Source organism: Mytilus trossulus, chromosome 12 (genome assembly GCF_036588685.1).
Source record: "Mytilus trossulus isolate FHL-02 chromosome 12, PNRI_Mtr1.1.1.hap1, whole genome shotgun sequence".
Lineage (NCBI taxonomy): Eukaryota > Metazoa > Mollusca > Bivalvia > Mytilida > Mytilidae > Mytilus > Mytilus trossulus.
In genome coordinates, this window is record NC_086384.1 from 34,793,728 (window position 1) to 34,816,381 (window position 22,654).

General features: G+C 31.6%; 1 protein-coding gene across 1 annotated transcript in view; it reads right to left on the reverse strand.

Annotated features, from left to right (window-relative positions):
• Positions 1 to 19,368, reverse strand: part of LOC134693882 (uncharacterized) — a 31,426-nt gene extending 12,058 nt beyond the window's left edge. Inside the window, exon 1 of the mRNA XM_063554826.1 lies at positions 18,941 to 19,368. Coding sequence (XP_063410896.1) covers positions 18,941 to 19,105 — 165 coding nt within the window. The 5' untranslated portion in view covers positions 19,106 to 19,368. The remainder of the gene's footprint in view (positions 1 to 18,940) is intronic.
• Between the last annotated feature and the right edge of the window lie 3,286 nt (positions 19,369 to 22,654).

Below are 22,654 nucleotides of genomic sequence, written 5' to 3' on the forward strand. Positions count from 1 at the left end.
CAGTCTAATGCATTCAAATATATATTAAAAAATTTGTAAAAAAAAGAGACTATAAAAACTATGAATTAAATTTCAAATTGTTGACATATACTAGTATACAATATCATTAACTCCATATTTCTTTTGTTTATTTGAACAAAGAATAATTAGTTTCGTGACATTATGGTTAAGTTAGTTATACGTCAAAAACTTTAAGGTGTTAAAGAAATCATTGAATGCATGTAGGTTGTGTGACATCTGAAATGCTGGCACTGAAATGGGTTATGATATTAAATACTTTTTTTCTGGTCCTGAATATCATGTAGACTTGTCACCTTTTTTAATCATAACTATTATGCCAGATGATTTAAAACTATGCAGTAGGCGATGCATAGACAGATTACAAATAGTACTAGGTCTGTTGTTAAATACAATCTGTACTTTGTTGTTTATAAATAATTGATACATATACTACTGTTAATGTTTGGTCTTACTTTGTTTATGAAATTTGTAAGGACATTACTTATTTCAAAAGGTCAAAAGGTTTCTGTTTAATGCTAACAAAACGCTATTCGTTAACTCAATTTGGTTGTAACGGTTGTAAACTGCTGTTGATTGATCTATTGGTTGATCTTGGTTGTTGTTGTCTTAACGGCCAGTTTCAATAATTTAATGCATTTGAAGGATAAATTTACAATTTCTACAAGATGTTGTCAATAACACGCTTATTTGCCAATTGCTTGGTTTTAATAAAAAAAGAAAATGATTATGTATTCCACCAGATTTCAGAGGTTTGAAATTACACATTACAGTACGGTTTTTTATGGTGCATATCATGAAAACAAGTATCGTCAGGCAACGAATGGTATATTAAGCCTATTTGCCTTTATTGTTAATTTTAATGGACCATTTAATAACTTTATTGTGTAATACGATGCATAATTAATATCTGATTAGTTTTAATCTCAAGTTGATAGCGTTTCCTTTAAATTTATTTCATTATACATTAACTAATATAGACATTTAAACTGATATAAATAGTTATCAAAGGTACCAAAATGTCACCAATTCAACAGTCTTTGATAAATTCCATATTAACATGCGTTAAACGAACAAGAATTTTAAAATATCGTCGAAACGTCTAACGTTGATAAACATTTCAACGTTTATAAATATTTTTGATTTGAGCGTCACTGATGAGTCTTGTGTAGACGAAACGCGCGTCTGGCGTACCAAATTATAATCCTGGTACCTTTGATAACTATCAACCACATCTGATATTGTTGGTTTCAGCAGCGCTTAACCTATAAGTGTACACGTGGGTACCTGAGCTAACACGTTTTATTATTAGAATACTGAAATTTGCCTTCTTTATTTCATTGTTCAAGTTAGTGGTCATCCTCTTAGGTGAATGCACAGTGTAGTCTTTTTATTTAACTAAGATAGACAAAGGAGAAGGTGTGTGCGCATGTGAAACTTGTTTGACCCTACCATATAATGTAACTGTACCACATCAGACTTTCTAGACCATATGTTTGTTGGTGTTGTTTTTCTTTGTAAGTCTGCTTTTTTTACACATGAACTAGATGTTGGTGGTTGGTTTGGTCTCTTGTACTGTTCTGTTATCATTGTATGTACTATTCATATTGGAATTTCCTACTTTAAAGGATTGACTTTTGTTTAAATAAATTGCCGTTCTACAGATCATAGACCAGATGCCGACATCTTAAGACAACGTCACAACAAGAAAAGATATTCATACTCAGTACGCTTTATCTGGCATAGGTATAATACAATACCTGAATGGCTGGCACGCCTGGGAAATAGGTCTTATCGGGTCATTTGGCAAATTTTTTTATTGAAATGTAGGTTTCAGTACTAAAATATTTAACAACTGTATAACAATATTAAATCTAAGATAAAACATTAAGATATACTTTAAAACACATTGAAATGATTGCTTATCTACAAAGGCGAATTCCAAGGACATCTATCGATTATCGAATCAAATTTAAAAAAGTATTTGATTTAAGTGTTTATTTCAAAGTTTCAATAAAGATATCAAGGAATGTCTGAAATAAAAAAAAATATGTAAGAATATTGGTAGCACCCGAAGGGGTCGTTTTTGAATTGCTTTTAACTTTTTGACAAATTAGAAATTGAATAATCAGTGATTGTTGCGAACTATAGGATGATGCAAAAATAATCGTTGTTTTGAATAAAAAAAATGATACAGCAAATTCCGTATTATATTGAGAACCACGAACACATTTATCCATATTCAAATTCAATCAATTTCTAACTCAGCAAGTTCAAATGAATTTAGGAAACTGGTGACTGAAATCAAAGTCTTCAAAGCTTCTTACATCGATTTAATGAAATCTAAATAATCGATTATCCAAAGTCAAGTATGGTTTTTATAATTCCTAGACGGATTTAAGAGTAATGCAATTCAAATAAACTATTGACGCTAAATATTATCACGGCATCAGATATGTGGGAGTTGATAACAATATATTACTTGATTCCATAGAGAATTGTTAAGTTGTCTGAAATGGCATAGAAAGCAAGTAACATGAATCTTTTAAAAGTGACATAGAAGGCAAGCAAACCTATTATAAAATGACATAGAGGCCCATAAAAACGAATTTGTAATGACATAGTCGGCAATCAAAACATTTCTGAAATGACATGGAAGGCATGCAAAACCAATCTGAAATGACATAGAAGGCAAAATCAGGAAAATAAGCCAGAGAAGCAAGAAAATATCTAACGCATAGAATAATTAGAGCATATTTGATACCGTCGATTTCTCTTTTGCTAATTGTCACACTTTGTCATGACATGGTCTTTTATGGGTTACTACAGGATACGGCGTTTGTACATTGGTTTTTTTATAGATACAGGTAGAAAGTTGTCTTGTTTGGTAACCTGGCCTATTCTCCCTATTTTCATATCCATATTCGTTAATAAAGACGTTAAATTATACATATTTCTCTATTTTTATTATGAACTCTGTCAACCTTTTATCGAGTTATAGTGTTATACTAAACATCGTCTAGCATATTTTCTGAAAGATAACTAGATTACATGTTTTTTCGTTAGATATGTAATGAAATTGACCTTTCCAAAATGTATGTGCAGGTTGATACATATTTTGCGTGGATTTTTATCGATATAAATCTGCTTAGTTAATATTCTATGCATGAAGAAGGTATATAATTAATATTCAACGTTCACCCTTCGACGTATGTCTCGTCTAATTTTCATTGAAGAATGTCTTTCCTTATGAAGTGTTAATATTTACTGGATCCGCATTTCTCTCATACTTAAGACATAACAGCTACTCGATTTTATTTTAAAGAGGTTGCGTTCTTTCGTTAGACTGTTTTCACGTGTTTTTGTGACATTATCATCTAACCCTTATTCTATCTTTTATACGGATATTATATAACACCTTTGTAAAAATTGGCATGATTTCAATATTTTCATTTGTACTTATTATCATATTTTAGGTAAAGATTAGAAAAGACGCATTTGTAATTGAAAAACTGTGACATATTCCGAACTTTTTTTCGTACTTGCATGTTATTAAAACCCTATGATATCTATATTTGTTCTCACCGGTAGCGTTTTTATTTATATTCTGTAGAAAATCACAAAGCAAATATCTATATTCTGTAATTAGGTGATATGAATGGGAATAACGTGTGATCGCTTGTTTAACATTAAAATTTTAAATATACGTTTTATGTACAGGTATAATTTCAATTTGGTTTGTTTAAATGTAGTGAAATTAACTAGTTAGTAGATATGAGCTTACAGTTTGCTTACTTTAATAGTATCGCCATGTCATTTTACGAATCTTATTTAATGTTGTCCAATTCAAAACCCCTATACGCGTGTCACGATCCCTCCAATTGGATTATTCAAATTAACGGTAGGCTCGAAAATGATGATCATATGAGGCTCTACAGCATGTTCATGGATATATGTTATAGCCGGAGGGTGTAACATTCTCTTTTTCTTTTTACTAACTCCAGCACTAAAAATACTTTTCTAAGCCAAATTTAGAGAGAAAAATGAAGTGCCATGTTGCCTCGAATGTAGTTCTTTATTTGCTTCTAAGAAATCAAGAACTTGGTTGAGAATATATTAGAAAATATTGTTACCTACAAAAAATTTATATTCTTCTCGTTCTAGGTTTTCTTTAACTTTTCCAAGTATATGTTACAGTAATTCTGTATATTAAAAATACTTGATAGATGAACTCAAACACCGGCATGTATTTTTTTTTCAGTTAAATAGGTCATTATCATCCCATTGCTCACAAAATTGAATATATTTTTTTGTCTTTTAGACATGCTTTTTTTTAAATAATGGTAACGTCATGAGCTGACTTTAATACATATTATATGAAAGCTGTATACAAAGTATTGTATATCGTTTTCTTCTGTTTTTCGCACAGTCATGAACCGTTCACAAGCAATATTTTCAAGAGAAAACACGATTCAGCAATCAATATTAACATATTAACAATAAAAACCAATTACAATTTCTTATTTATTTCAATTAAAATGAATTAAAATAAATTTCGGTAAAGCCAAACCCACACTTTGTATTGAATACAACACACGTTTTTCTTTAGGGGTTTGTCTATTTTATTGTACACTTGCTGTCTCCTTACACGCTGACTTATCTTGTTTTATAGTTGTCTCATTCTCTTTGGTACATATGATCAGAGCAAGTTACTCGCGTTTTGTGTCTCATTTTGTACCATCTTAGAATTGAAATAGATACGTTGCATTTTTCTATAAAGCAAAGTAGAGCCATCTTTGGTAAGTGTTGAAAGGCTGGTCCATATCGTTGATATCTAAAGGTAACTGACCACAATATGATAAGTCTTATTTATCATATGATGAGTTTTATTGATAAAATGATTTGTGTCAAAGACTCCAGAATTGCTTGAAAAGTGCTTCATTTAAGAAGTAAATAGAGTTATAAAGCTAAAGTGATAAATAGGACAATAGATAATGTACTATTGGACTTTTTACCGAGCCTACTAAAGTTAGTATTGAAACAATATCATAATTAAAAAGAAAGCCTGGTGCGAAATGATAAACTCCTCTGTGTTCTATTTCCTTTTTGACGCAAAGAAATGAGCAAATAATACAAATAAACACATCATGGATTCCAGGATTGAAATTTTATATTTACACCAGGAGCAAAATTATCAAAACAATAGATTTGTTTTAAACAAATTTTGATATGAAAAGAATTTAAATGATGAAGTCACATTTGCTCTTTTGGTCCTTGTGCTATACAATTGTGGAAAATGAATGTAACAAATACAAACACAACCTTTTTAATCTCAAAATTTCAATCATATCCCCCACCAAAAAAAATGATAATATAAAATAAGCTGCCTATGTTATGATTGAATACATGTGTGCTAATGAAATCCTTTATACCACATTTCAATCTCTATAGGGCTCATTTTTGTATAGTTATACATAGTTATAGAACTAATGCAAAATGCAAAAATGCTGGGGAACATATCTTAAGAAGAGATTCCTCTATCAGGCCATTACAGTTTGCCACCATAGAACCCCTATCAGGCCATTACAGTTTGCCACAATAGAACTCCTATCAGGTCATTACAGTTTGCCACAATAGAACTCGTCCCTGAGAAGTTTTCACTTATGAACCCACTTTGTAACAATTTCGTTGTTTTTATTAATTGAATAAAAAAAATTGACAATATATATTATACTGAGCATTGCAGGACTGTAGAACATGTATTTATATAGACGACGTTCAAGCAGCTAGACAATTATCCCACTAGCTAGATGATTGGATAATAGCATAATCTATCCCAAAATGTTATCATTTACCAAGGTAACAGTTTAATGTATTCAATGATACGTGTTTATGCGAACAACTGCTACAAAAATGATTGTTGTTTTTACAAAATCATTGAATGAAACTTGAAATTATTTACATATGTAATTACTCTATCAGTAACTATACTTCTTTTGTTTCTTTGCACAACATGAAATTATTTTCGTGACATTAATCATTGGTTAATGAGTCTTGGTTGGAACAGGTCAAAAAAGTTTAATTGAAATAACTGAATACATGTAGGTTGTATGACATCTGAAATGCTGGCACTGAAATAGGTTATGATATTAAATACTTTTTTTCTGATCCTGAATATCATGTAGACTTGTCACCCATAAGCTAACTTAAGTTTATAAGAGCATTTATTTATTTCAACAGGTCAAACGGTTTCTGGTTAATACACAAAAAAAACATTCGTTAACCAAATTTGGTTGTAAGAGTTGGAAACTGTTGTTAAATGATTTATTGGTTGTTGTTGACAAGACAGTTTCAGCTATTTGATGCATATGCAGGAAGGTATGGGAGGGTTGAGATCTCATAAACATGTTTAAGCCCGCCGCAGTTTTGCGTCGGTCCCAAGTCATGAGCCTCTGGCCTTAGTTAGTCTTGAATTATTTTTTATTTTAGTTTCTTGTGTACAATTTGGAGTTTAGTATGGCGTTCATTATCACTGAACTATATATTTGTTTAGGGGCCAACTGAAGGACGCCTCCGGGTGCGGGAATGTATTGCTGCATTGAAGACCTATTGGTGACCTTCTGCTGTTGTTTGTTCTATGGTTGGGCTGAAAAATAAGGGTGTAATAGAATGGGCTAGCGCCATGTAACAGACGACGGATCAATCAGAGAGTTGTTGCAAGGGTTCTTTAACATACAGAAAGCGTGACATTCACCATAGCCGGGGTATCGGATTTAACGTCGTATATGTTTGAGAATGTATGCATTCAGCATAACGAACGAACAACCACTTTAATTGAAGCGAAAATAAAATGATCACTGCACATGTTAGGACAAAGCTGAAATTCCTGTTCTATATGTTTCTGGTATTTCAAAGTGTTGTGGTGTTGTGTTCGGGACGCCACTTGCCTTGCTTGTGACGAAAATGCCGCCTCAGACTTAAAATTTAGAACATCCATCGAAAGGCTAATAATAAAGAGAGCAACAAATTTATAATTCAAGATTTAAACCTTCGTTAGGTGGAATTTGCGTCAGGAAGTCTAATATTGTCAATTGTTTGGTTTTAATAAAGAAAACTAGATATCATTGAGATGGGAGCCATCTCTGTGGGCCCCGCTGTCAATAACGTGGGGTAAATAAGTTGTATGGATAATCTGATATGAAGCAGTATTTGAAGTTATTACATAGTCTCATGTGTGATTTTGATTAAGATTTTAAGTTAAAACTGATAAATATTCTCATCTTACTTTTATAGTATAATAGTGATATGACTGCATGATGTGAACTCATTGTTGACTACTCTAAGGTGACTTCTGGATATATGGATTGATGTTTGAACAATATGTTTAAAGGTGCTGCCCAATTGATATTTGTCACATATTTTTAGAATTATGCCTTCAATATATTATGACCCACCAAGTATAAAGTATGAAATATTAACGGTTCTCGAGAGGTAGAGCGGACACAATTTGTTAAGAACAACGAACGGATGGACAGACCGACAGACTGACCATAGACCTAGGATGCATACATTATGACACATTCTCTGGTGTTGGTTAATATATATGTTAAGTTGAAAATGTTTGTCAGGTATAAAGTATGAAATAATAAGAGCTGTCCTCTCAAAATATAGTGTGGATCAAATTTGTTAGCGATGGACAGACCAACAGACAGACAGACCTTTGACCTTGGAAGTGGTACATACATCATGACACACCCTCTGGTGTTGGTTAAAATGGATGTCAAGTATAATATTTGAAATCATAACGGTTCTCAAGATATAGAGCGGACACAATCTTCACCACAGGACACAGGGTTGTCAACTCGAAACCAAAGTTTTTTTTACTTTGACCTTTGACCTAGGAAGTTGTATATACATCATGACACGCCCTCTGGTGGTGGTTAAAATGGATGTCAAGTATAAACTTTGAAATCATAACGGTTATCTAGATATGTAGCGGACACGATCTTCACCACAGGACACAGGATTGTCAACTCGAAACCAAAGTTTTTGACCTTGACCTTTGACCTAGGAAGTTGTACATAAATCATGACACGCCCTCTGGTGGTTGATAAAATGGATGTCAAGTATAAACTTTGAAATCATAATGGTTATCTAGATATGGAGCGGACACGATCTTCACCACAGGACACGGGGTTGTCAACTGAAACCAAAGTTTTTGACCTTGACCTTTGACCTAGGAAGATGTACATACAACATGACACACCCTCTGGTGTTGGTTAATAATCATGTTAAGTATTAAGTATGAAATCATAATGGTTCTCTAGATATGGAGCGGACACGAAAGTGTTACGGACGGACGGACAGACTGATCACTATAGGGCGACCCGCCTTTGGCGGGGCCCTAATTATTATGTTTTCCATAAGATTTCAGAGGTATGAAATTATAATTTGTAACATTACAGTATCAGACTTTTATGTTGCTTATCTAGAGAACAATTATTGTCAGACAACAAAGGGCATATGGAACTTTTCTGTTTATATTGTAAATTTATAATGATCCCTTTAATAATGTTATTGTGTAAAACGAGGCATAATTTACATCTTATTGGTTTTAATCTCAAGTTGATAACGTCTTCTTGATTTTCTTTCATTATACATTACTCAATATAAACTGATATAAAATGTCACCAATTCAATAGTGTTTGATAAAGTCCATATTAACATGTGTTAAACGAACACGAATTTTAAAATATCGTTGAAACGTCTAACGTTGACAAACATTTCAAATGCATCGTTGTTTATCTTAGATTTTATTTAGCAGCAGCGTTTAATTAACAGCTGTGCACGTGGCTATCTTAACTAGCTTCCACCTTTCATTCTGTAATAATTTGCACTTTGCAGACTTTTTATATAATATAGATAGACAAAAGAGAAGGTGTATGCGCATGTGAAACTTGTTGGACCCTACCATATATTGTGTCTGTAACAAGTCGGGCTATCTGAACCATGTGTTTGTCGGTGTTATGTCTTTAATCTTTATGTTGAGGTTTTTGTTTCTTTGCAGGACACGGATTTTGGTGGTAGGTGTGGTATATTGTACAGTCCAAAATGTTTGATATTTCCTGTTGTCATATGTATGTACTATTACTATTGGATTTCCGAATCTAATGTTTAATATTCGTTTAAATAAATTTACGGTATGTGCGGCATACAATACCAAATTCCGAAATCTTGAGACAATGTAATCACAAAGAAAGATATTCCTACTCAGTACGCTTTATCTGGCACATGTATAATACAACACCTGAATGGCTGGCACGCCTGGGAAATGGGTTTTATCGGGTCATTTGCCTAATTTTTTATTGAAATGTAGGTTTCGGTACTAAAATATTTAACAATTGCATAACAATATTAAATCTAAGATAAAACATATAGATATACTTTGAAACACATTAAAAATTACTATATATCTGAAAAGTCGAATTTCAAGGGCATCTGTTGCTTATCGAATTAATTTAAAAAGCAATAGCATAGTCACTTTGCTGAACTATTTACCTCAAAGTTTGCATAAAGATATCAATGAATGACTGAAATAAAGTTGTCATGTTAGATTATAGGTAGCACTTCTTTCGATTACATTTCAGTAATTGTTTTAAACTTTTTTGAAAATGTAAAAGTGACTTTTCAGTAATTGTTATCCAACCATAGACATATGTGAAGGGGGAAGAAAGATACCAAAGGGACAGTCAAACTCATAAATCTAAAACAAACTGACAACGCCATGGCTAAAATTGAAAAAGACAAACTGACAAACAATTTTGAAATTACATAAAAGACAAGAAAAAAGAATTTGAAATGACATAGACGGCAAACAAACATTTCTGAAATGACATGGAAGGCAAGCAAAACGTTTATGATATGACATTAAAGGCCATCTAAACGAACTTTAAATGACATAGACAGCAAGCTAAATGTTTCTGACGTGACATGGAAGGCAAGAAAAACGAATCTAGAATTCGTTGTTTAAGACGTTAAATTAGACACATTTCACCTGTGTTTATTACAAACGCTTTTGTCAAGTTTTAGCCCTAATCAAAGTAAAAAAAAAGTTCTTCAAGTACATTTTCCAAATGTAACCTACACTACATGTATTTTTGTTAAAGGTGTAATGTAATTGGCCTTTTTATATTTAATGTACAGTCTGATACATAGTTTTCGTGGATCTTCATCGATATATTTCTGTTTTGTTATTCTATACATGTAGAAGGTATATAATTAATATGCAACGTTCTACCTTCGATGTATATCTAGTTTAATTTCCATTGAAGAAATTATTTCCTTATAGAGTGTTAATGTTCGCATTTCTCTCATGCTAAAGACATAACAGCTACTCGATTTTATTTTAAAGTGGTTCGGTTCTTTCCTTAGACAGTTTTCACATGTTTTTGTGACATTATCATCTAACCCTTATTCTATCTTTTATACGGATATTATATAACACCTTTGTAAAACCTGGCATGATTTCAATATTTTCACTTGTACTTATTATCATATTTTAGGTAAAGATTAGAAAAGACGCATTTGTAATTGAAAAACTGTGACATATTGCGAATTTTTTTTCGTACTTGCATGTTTTTAAAACCCTATGATATCTATATTTGTTCTCACCGGTAGAGTTTTTATTTATATGCTGTAGAAAATCACAAAGCAAATATCTATATTCTGTAATTAGGTGATATGAATGGGAGTAACGTGTGATCGCTTGTTTAAAATTAAAATTTTAAATATACGTTTTATGTACAGGTATAACTTCAATTTGGTTTGTTTAAATGTAGTGACATTAACTAGTTAGTAGATATGAGCTTACAGTTTGCTTACTTTAATATTATCGCCATGTTATTTTACAAATCTTATTTAATGTTGTCCAATTCGAAACCACTGTACGCGTGCCACGATCACTCCAATTAGATTATTCAAATCAACGGTAGGCTCGAAAATGATCATGTGAGACTCTACAGCATTTTCATGGATATGTTATAGCCAGAAGGTGTAATATTCTCTTTTTCATTTTACTAACACCAGCACTAAGAATACTTTTCTAAGCCAAATTAAGAGAGAAATTTGAAGTGACATGTTGCCTCAAATGTAGTTCTTTATTTGCTTCTACGAAATCAAGAACTTGGTCGAGAATATATTAGAAAATATCGTTACCTATAAAAAAATATATATTCTTCCCGTTATAGGGTTTCTTTAACTTTTTCAAGTATATGTTACAGTTTACTCTGTATATTAAAAGTACTTGATAGATGAAATCAAACACCGGTATGTATTTTATTTTCAAGTCATATAGGTCATTTTCATACCATTTCTCACAAAATTGAATATATTTTTTGTCTTTTAGACATGCTTTTATGTACAATAATGGTAAGGTCACGGGCTGACTTTAATACACATCATTATAAAAGTTGTATACAAAGTATTTTATACCGTTTTTCGCATAGTCATGAACCGTTAACAAGAAATAATTTCAAGAGCAAACACGATTCAGCAATCAATATTAACATATTAACAATAAAACTCAATTACAATTTCAAATTTATGTCAATTAAAATGAATGAATTAAAATGATTTTTAATAGAGCAAAACCCACTCGTTGTATTTAATACACAACTAGTTTTTCTTTAGGGTTTGTTTATTGTATTGTACACTTGCTGTCTCCTTACACGCTGACATATCTTGGTTTATAGTTGTCTCATTCTCTTTGGTACATATGATCAGAGCAAGTTACTCGCGTTTTCTGTCTCATTTCATACCATCTTAAAATTGAACTAGAAACTTTCCATTGTTCTATAAGTCAAAGTAGAGCTATCTTTGATTATTGTTGAAAGGCTCGTCAAGATCGTTGATATCCAAAGTTAAGTGACCATCATATGATAAGTCTTATAGATAACTGGATTTGTTTCAAAGACTCCAGAATTGCTTGAAACGCGCTTCATTTCAGAAATAAATAGATTTATAAAGCTTAAGTGATATTTATGACAATAAATAATGTACAGTTGGGCTGTTTATCGAGCCTACTTAAGTTAATATTGAAACAATATAATAATTAAAAAGAAAAATCAGTGTGAGATAATAAAATCCCCTGTGGTTTATTTCCTTTTTGACGCAAAGACGTGGGCAAATAATACAAATGATAGTAATCAAAGGTACCAGGATTATAATTTAGTACGCCAGACGCGCGTTTCGTCTACATAAGGCTCATCATAGACGCTCAAATCAAAATATTTATAAAACCAAACATGTACAAAGTTGGAGAGCATTAAGGATCCAAAATTCCCAAAAGTTGTGCCAAATACGGCTAAGGTAATCTATGCCTGGGATAAGAAAATCCTTAGTTTTTCGAAAAATTTAAAGTTTTGTAAACAGGAAATTTATAAAAATGACCACGTTATTGATATTCATGTCAACACCGAAGTGTTGACTACTGGGCTGGTGATACCCTCGGGGACGAAACGTCCACCAGTAGTGGCATCGACCCAGTGGTGATAATAGTTATCAAAGGTACGAGGATTATAATTTAGTACGCGAATAAACTCTTCATAGATTCCAGAACTCGTCCCTGAGAAATTTACACTTGTGAACTTACTTTGTAACAATTTCGTTGTTTTTATTAATTGAATAAAAAAAATTGACAATATATATTATATTGAACATGGCAGGACTGTAGAACATGTATTTATAGAGGACGTTCAAGCAGCTAGACAATTATCCCCTAGCTAGATGATTGGATAATAGCATAATCTATCCCAAAATGTTATCATTTACCAAGGTAACAGTTTAATGTATTCAATGATACATGTTTATGCGAAAAAAATGCTACAAAAATTATTGTTGCTTTTACAAAATCGATGAATTAAAGTCCAAATTGTTGAAACATATGATTATAATATCAGTAACTACATGTCTTTTGTTTCTTTGCACAACGTGAAATTATTTTCGTGACATTAATCATGGGTTATTGGGTCATGGTTGGTATAGGTAAAAAAAAATGAAATCATTGAATACATGTAGGTTGTATGACATCTGAAATGCTGGCACTGAAATAGGTTATGATATCAGATATTTATTTTCTGTTCCTGAATATCATGTAGACTTGTCACCCTTTTTAATCACAACTTTGTAACAGATGATTTAAAACTATGCAGTAGATGATGCATGGACAGATTACAAATTATAACATGCTTGCTGTCAAATACAATCTGAATTTCATTGTTTACAAATAACTGATACATATACATTTGTTTGCTTTATTTTACTTCCACAATCTAACTTAGATTGCCAAGTTTATAAGAGCATTTATTTATTTCAACAGGTCAAACGGTTACTGGTTATGCACAAAACTTCGTTATCCCAATTTGGTTGTTAGAGTTGGAAACTGTTGTTAAATATTTATTGGTTATTGTTGACGACGTCCAGTTTCAGTTTTTCAATGCATATTCATGACAAAATTACGATTTCTGCAAGGTATGGGAGCGACACGGATACAGGGCTGGAAAATTGGATATCCACTGAAAAAAAGGGTGTAATAGAAAGGGGTAGGGTCCTGCAACAGGCAACCTACGGATCCATCAGAGGTTGTTGCAACATGCACATGTTAGGACAAAGCTGAAATTCCTGTTCTATATGTTTGTGGTATTTCAAGGTTTAAGTTCTCAGAATGTGTTGTGTTCTAGTCCCACTTTCCTTATTTCCGACGGGGATGCCACGAAGAAGTATAAATATAGAACACCTATCGAAAGGCTATAATGCAAAAAAAGCAACAAATCTAGAATTAAAGATTTGAACCTTCGTGAGGTCAATTTTACCTCAGGAAGTCTCATATTGTCAATAACACGCTCATTTAACAACTGTTTTGGTTTTAATAAAGGAAAATAATTATGTATTCCACCAGATTTCAGAGGTATGAAATTACAAATTTGTAACCATGATAACTTATAGAAATTTGTAACATTACAGTATTAGATCTTCATGTTGCTTATATATAGAACAATTATAGGCAGTCAACAAATGGCAAATTGTGCTTTTCTGTCGTGCTTGCAACTTTATAATGGACCATTTAATAACTTTATTGTGTAAAACGATGCATTATTAATATCTTATTAGTTTTAATCTCAATTTGATAGTGTTTGCTTGATTTTCTTTCATTATACATTAATCAATATAAACATTTAAACTGATATAAAATGTCACCAATTCAACAGTCTTTGATAAAGTCCATATTAACATGCTTTAAACGAACACGAATTTTAAAATATCGTTGAAACGTTTAACGTTGGCAAACATTTCAAAAGCTTCGTTGTTTTTTAGATTTTATTTAGCAGCAGCGTTCAATCAACAGCTGTGCACGTGGCTATCTTAGCTAGCTTCCAGTAGTAGCGATTAAGTGGTCGTTATGTGATAACTTGCACTTTGCAGACTTTTTACAAAATATAGATAGACAAAAAATAGGTGTATGCGCATGTGAAACTTGTTGGATCCTACCATATATTGTGTCTGTAACAAGTCGGGCTATCTGGACTATATGTTTTTACGGTGTTATGTCTTTAATTTGTATGTTCATGAGTTTTTATTTCGTTACAGGACACGGATTTTGGTGGTAGGTGTGGTATATTGTACAGTTCAATATGTCTGATTTCCTGTTTTCCTATGTATGTACTTTTACTATTTGATTTCCAAATCTAAGGTTTGATTTTTGTTTAAATAAATTTACGGTATGTGCGGCATTAGAACCAAATTCCGAAATCTTGAGACAATGTGATCACAAAGAAAGATATTCCTATACAAATATATCATGCTTACAAGGGGTATTTGCCAAAATACCGGTTGAGAGGTACAAATTTCCAGAGCCGATAGGCGAGGGAAATTTGATTACCTCGAAACCGGTATTTTTGGCAAATACCCCTTGTAAGCATGATATAATTGTTTAATTCCACCAAAGGCTCCACCTCAGTGAGTTTATTATAATCAAGTATCATATGGAATTTCTACTTGGATGTATATTGTTTGTATACACTGCAGCTGTGATATTTGCGCAGTCAAATTGCATTGACCGTATAATCATTTTTTATCATATTTGTATGTATAGTCACTAGCTGACCTTTTTATGATAATATGCTGGTTCTCGGCTGACTACTTCATTTGTTCATCAGTTTGATTGAAACGTAATACAAGTGGATTCCAGTTGTATGTGACCGGTTGACAATTCATTTTCGTTGAGTTTTATTTATGACGTCATAGTACAGGTTCGCGGAATTTTTACGTCATTCAATAATGATGTTTTTTATCCTTAATATTTCACCTGGAACCGTATATTTAGAATGACCATGATTTTGTCAAATTAGAATAGAAATAATTCATTGAGTTATTTTTAGACATGGTGTTCCCCTTCTGCCATGGTATTTGCTAGGGTATTCCCCATCTGCCATGGTATTTGCTAGCAAATACCCCGGCACATGGAATTCCCTAATGACAAATACCCCGGCAGAGAAAAGAAAATCTCAATTCATAGAAATTGGTAAAAAATACCATGGTTCTCATCCAATCAAAATACAGCATTATTACATAAGGTGGAATTATATTCAGTACGCTTTATCTGGCACAGGTATAATACAATACATGAATGACTGGGAAATAGGTTTTATCGGGTCATTTGGCTAATTTTTTATTGAAATGTAGTTTTCAGTACTAAAATATTTAATAATTGCATAACATTATTAAATATAAGATAAAACATTAAGATATACTTTGAAACACATTAAAAAATACTATCTATCTGAAAAGTCGAATTTCAAGGACATCTATTGCTTATCGAATTAAATTTAAAAAGCAATAGCATAGTCACTTTGCTGAAACTATTTACTTCAAAGTTTGCATAAAGATATCAATGAATGACTGAAATAAAGTTGTCATGTTAGAGTATAGGTAGCACTTCTTTCGATTACTTTTCAGTAATTGTTTTTAACTTTTTTGAAAATGTAAAAGTACTATTCAGTAATTGTTGCCAACCATAGACACATGTTAAGGGGGACGAAAGATAGCAAAGGGACAGTCAAACTCATAAATCTAAAACAAACTGACAACGCCATGGCTAAAAGTGAAAAAGACAAACGGACAAACAATTCTGAAATTACATAGAAGGCAAGAAAAACGAATTTGAAATGACATAGACATCAAACAAACATTTCTGAAATGACATGGAAGGCAATCAAAACGTTTATGATATGACATTAAAGGCCATCTAAACGAACTTTAAATGACATAGACAGCAAGCTAAATGTTTCTGACGTGACATGGAAGGCAGGAAAAACGAATCTAGAATTCGTTATTTAAGACGTTAAATTAGACACATTTCACTTGTATTTATTACATACTTTTTTAGCCCTAATCAAAGTAAAGTTCTTCAAGTACATTTACCAAATGTAACCTACATTACATGTATTTTTGTTAAAGGTGTAATGTAATTGGCCTTTTCAAATTAAATGTATTGTTTGATGCCTATGTTGCGTGAATCTTTATCGATATATTTCTGTTTTGTTATTCTATACATGTAGAAGGTATATAATTAATATGCAACGTTCTACCTTCGATGTATATCTAGTTTAATTTCCATTGAAGAAATTCTTTCCTTATAGAGTGTTCATTGAGTCCGCATTTCTCTCATACTTAAGACATAACAGCTACTCGATTTTATTTAGAAGTGGTTGCGTTCTTTCGTTAGACTGTTTTCACGTGTTTTTGTGACATTATCATCTAACCCTTATTCTATCTTTTATACGGATATTATATAATACCGTTGTAAAACCTGGCATGATTTCAATATTTTCACTTGTACTTATTATCATATTATAAGTAAAGATTAGAAAAGACGCAATTGTAATTGAACACGGTGATATATTTGTATATTTTATTATTCTTAGTTGCATGTTATTTAATCCTATGATATTTATATTTGTTCTCAGCGGTAGTGTTTATATTTATATTCTGTAGAAAATCAAAAAGCAAATATGTATATTGTATAATTGGGTTCCATGAATGGAAGTTACGTGTGATCGCTTGTTTGAAATTAACATTTTAAATATACGTTTTAAAAATAACCTTAATGGATTCATTTAAATGTAGTAAAATTTACTATTTAGTAGATGTGACTAAATTCAGTGGCGGATCTATACATTTTAAAAAGGTGGGCCACCTGGCTGCCTAAGAGGGGCCTAAGAGGGGCATCCTCCCGTCAGGTTTCAGTGATTCCGACGGTATATAACCAACAAAAAATGTTAAATACACCATGAGAAGATCCTTCAAAGTTAAATTAAATTATAAATAGACTATTATTCAGATTAAACTGAGGAAAACACTCATTATTAATTTTATAAATATGAAGCGCATTTCTTGTTCTATCTTCTTTATGAACGCTAAAAGGAGAGTATTTTGTAGTCAAGGATGTATAAGAACAGTTGAAGGGCTACATTACAAAAAAGGACCTTGGATACATCTACGGTCATTAATGATTGGATTTCCCTTGCTGTTTGCACCGGAATCAGAATACTGCACTGTGTTAAATAAAATAAGGTAGAAAATAACATGACACTTTACCTCGAACGCCTTACTTTAGTTGTTTCTAAGTAAATGAGAAGACTATTAAATATTTAAACTATTGTCACCCACAATAACCTACTATATACTTCCCGTTATATTATATTCTGTTTTCAGATTTCTCAGTACATATATATATTCTTTACATTAAAAGTATTCGGTATTCATTTTTAGATAAAATCAAACATTGGTGTGCATTTAACTTATTCAAGAAAACGATGATATGGGTTCTACTCAAGGCATTTTCACTTCTTCCAACGTTTAATATTTGTTTTGCTCTATGAAGCAGTATTATTCAAATAACATTGCTTTAAATGCAAAACAAATTTATGGTACTATGTTTGCATTTTTAACCTAACGTCGGTCGCCAAACATCAACATAAAAGTAGTATACAAATTAGTATACAACGTTTTCCTTTTTTTTTTTTTATTTGAATGAAACTGTAAGAAGGGTATTATATATTAACGGGGAAGCATGATGCTGCAATATATATATATATATATTCACAATAAAACCCAATTAAAGTATTTAGATTTATATCAATTAGAATATTTAGATGTATATCAATTAAATGTAGTGAAATGAATTTCGGTAGAGCGAAACCCACACGTTGTATTGAAAATTAAATATTGTTTTATTCATTTAACCACATATACCTCTAACAATTCAACGTCAATGTGGTAAAGATAACAAAACCATGAAAAATTACATTAAAATATTTTAAACTTAAATTAAGTGGAGATGCTAGGCATTGTCATTTACACCTGTAATCAAATGACTATCTTATATCATTTTTAAATCAATTTCATTTGAACCGACATGCGATTGCGTATACTACGCTTAAATTGAATTTATAAATCAATTTCATTTTAACCGACATGCGATTGCGTATATTACGCTTAAATTGAATTTATAAATCGATTTCGTTTGATAGTGCATGCATATATATATCAATAGATATAGAAAGATATGGTATGAGTGCCAATGAGACAACTCTCCATCCAAGTCACAACTTATAAAAGTAAACCATTTTAAGTCATGATACGGTCTTCAACACAGAGCCTTGGCTCACACCGAACAGCAAGCTATAAAGGGCCCCAAAAATTTCTAGTGTAAAACCAATAAAACGGGAAAACTAACGGTCTAATATTTATAAAAACGAGAAACGAGAAACAATTATGAACCACATAAACAAACGACAACCTGAATATTTATAAGTATTTTTTAAAAGTAAGCAACAGAAATGAAATAAAAGTTTTTGAGTCTTACCACTCTGTGTTTCTCTGCATATTTTTTAGGCTTTGGTCTGTTCTTCATCCAGTAGCTAGTTTCCTTATCCAATATGTTATCCTTTTGGTCACTGTATCCATTAATCATTCCGTTTGAATTGCAGTCTCCGTATCCAGTCATGACTGCGTCAAAGTTGCACTCCATATCATAACTGTCCCCTCATATAAATACTACTTAAAAGTCAATTCAACCATCCTGCACTATATATAACCGATCTTAAAGTGTATAACACTCATTGGACCGAATACAACATTTTACGTTCGTAGCTGATAACCGATAATTCATAAATATTAAACCTACATAAAATCGTTCAAATACCTGTGATAGAATCTACAGAACAACAAACCACTTTGAATATTGATTGATCTCATACATGACAGGTATGAATTAAAACGACACGTCAAAATTGTCTTTTAATCCGTCATAAGGTTCAAGAACTTTAATATATATATAAACAGAATACCTATATGTGTATTGGGTATAGGTATTGAAATAATTGCTTTAAAATATGAAAATTAACACTGTTGGTACAAAAGATTATTTTTGGTGTAATATCGTAATGTAAATGTGTTGAATTATTTTTCTTAAGCCTGTGAAAACAAATTGAATACCAGCCCAAAAACTAAACACTTAAAGGTTAAAAGATCAAAAGTTGATCTTTTATAAAAGGAAGTTTGATGTCATCCTATTATAAACAAAATAAATATATAAAGTATATTTTTGAGGCTATATAAAAACGATATTCAATACGAAAAAGATTTCATCAATTGAAATGATGTTTCGTTAAAAAATTATGGATTTCTCCAAATTTTTTTTATGATTTCTTGTATTTCAATTGACGACAATCAAAACTACCACAAAATACAGACGATATGGTCCTTGCTAATTAAAATGATTATCTGTTTAATGTATTGCTAATACCATATACGGCTTAAAATCAAAATACAATAAATACTTTTACTGAAGTAACAACAGTCATGCTAAATTTTCTGGGTATTCTAAAAAAAAAATAACCCTCATACGATTGCGATGGCTTGGCATATGCTCTCATGGCCATTGTCTTTTTGTTCGTCTTTTCATTTTCATTATCATTTCTGAATCTATGAAGCCACATTGATCCAATTTTGACAAAAATAATATAAAGACATCATTTTATACAACAATATTAAATTCGGCTTTCGCTGAGAAAATAAATGACCACCAGAAGTAAATTAGTATGCAGATAGTCAGATTTCAAATTTAAGCACTTAAAAACTTTTACTACTAATTCAGTTTCCAGCCTATGCAATGCATGGTTTTTAGTCACTTTACTTTCGGTTCTTGTTAGTTTTATCAGCAACTCACCAGGCGCTTTTAATAGGCTGTGCACTTTGAAAAATGTTCACAAATCGTTGTCAATATAATGAAATTTTATGCGACTGGCATACACGTGAGAGGTTTAGCTAGATATAAAACCAGGTTAAGTCCACCAATTTCTACATTAGAAAATGTCTGTACTATGTCAGGAAAATGACAGTTGTTATCAATTCGTCTGGTATGTTTAAGTTTTTGATTTTGCCATTTTATAAGGGACTTTCCGTTTGAAATTTTTCTCGGTGTTCGGTATTTTTGTGAATTTAAAAAATTTGTGTCCAACCGGCATGATATTAAGTTCAATTTGATAAATGATGCAGTTAAACAAAATCAATTGTGCTGGACAACGCTCTAAATGAAAGTTAACCAACCATTGGTTCATTTCTTTTGTTATATTTAGTTATACAAATGCACGTTATATGTTCAGTGATCTGAATTCTAGGGGAATCTATAGTACCGAAAAACTGAAATCAAACACGTTTTATGCCGATGGTGTCTTTTTCCTAATGTATATTTGGCAACTGTAGAATTCATAAGAATCTGTACTAGCTGTTTTATTATATCTTTGTTTTCATTCCAGCATTTATTATTATAAACAAAGGTATTTCGCCTATTTGTAGCTATATTAACAAGCTCAGTTAATATCGTCTTAGAGTAGTTATTGCATGCGAATAAATAAGGCAAAATATATTATCATGGTATTGTATTATGAATCTAGAGATAAAAATGCATAATTGCAAATTATATTTATAAAACGACGTCGTAACATTTAAAACCAGGCCCCAGGTTCCAAGTTCGTCCATGCATATATATTTGATGTATCGGATGGAAGAGAAGCCCACGTGCACACTTTATATAGTCAAAACATGTACTTTTATTTCTATTTCAGAACTGTCAGTCTGTTATGTTGCTTGAAATAATGGTCATTGTTATATGATGGTGTTGTAATCACGGATACGCAGTCTTGAAACTTAATTAAAAAAAAACAGCTTACGATAATTTTTAACTATAAAAAGAAAAAAACAATTACTCCTTTTTTTTTTTAGACAAATGAAGGAATTTTCATGAAAGCAAATGATTTTGGGCTACGTTGACAATTCCATATACACCCATCTTAGGTCGTGAACAATACAATTGAACATTTTCTCAGTGGTCTGATCTCATTCATAACGTATTACCCAACCCGTACAATGCAATACCCTTCCCTTTGTTTTAGCCTACTAACTGCACTTAAAATGTTAAAGGTTTAAAACGTACAGTGCCTGATTGCACATAAAGATTAGCATAATATAACCATTACAAATGTGAACTTTAAACAACAAAATGATAAAGGTGCAGAAATTGCATACCTACACATTTAATTCTTTAAAACTTTACATTTTGTATTTGTAGTATATACTATACCAATAAACATCATCATGAAATAATATATGTATAATTTATAAACGTGCCTTTTGATACATTTTGGAGTTTATTGATATTGCGTCAAAAAAGAAATCAGGCATTCTCAGCTATATTACAGATTTCTGGATATAACAGGGAAAAAAACTGTTGAATTTATTAAAAGAAAGGTTTGGTACCGTAACAGACTTGCAGATCAACCTAAAAAGTCTTAATACTTGCGAGCAAGTGATGAATATATCATTTCCAGTAAAAGGAGACATCCTGATGTATTAACTACTAGTCTGTTACTATTTTCAATAGATTTACCCTAGCTACGCGACAGATATCACACACGGAGAAGAAACCGCTTTACTTTCATACCAGTATTTTTTCCATGCTGTTCTTTTTGTTCAAAATATAAAGTAAATTAGTAATTAAAATAACGAACTCCGAGCAAAATTCTAAATGGAATGTCACTAAGCAAATGGCAAAATCAAAAGCTCAAACACATCAAACAATTGGATAACAACTGTCATATTCCTGACTTGGTATGTAGGTTTTTCATATGTACGAAATGGCGAATTACACCTAGCTTTATAGCTAGCTAAACATTAAACTATAGTTAAACATTAAACAAGTTACCCTTGTGGCCATGATGTCTAATGTTATAATTCAAGATATATTTTAAATTGTTCCCGTGGTATCTTTTTACTTCTATTGGTAATTTCTTCTCATTTTTTTGCATACTAGTAATTGATAGATTGTGCATATGTTCTGGACCATATGAGTATTTGGACCATATGCGTATACGCATATGGTCGACCATACGCGTAAGGTCTGACCGTACGCGTATGGTCGGACCATATGAGTATATACTCGTATGGTTATTAACGGCACGGACCATATGAGTATTTTGACCATATATAGGTGTTTTTTTTCAAATATGCATTACACCGT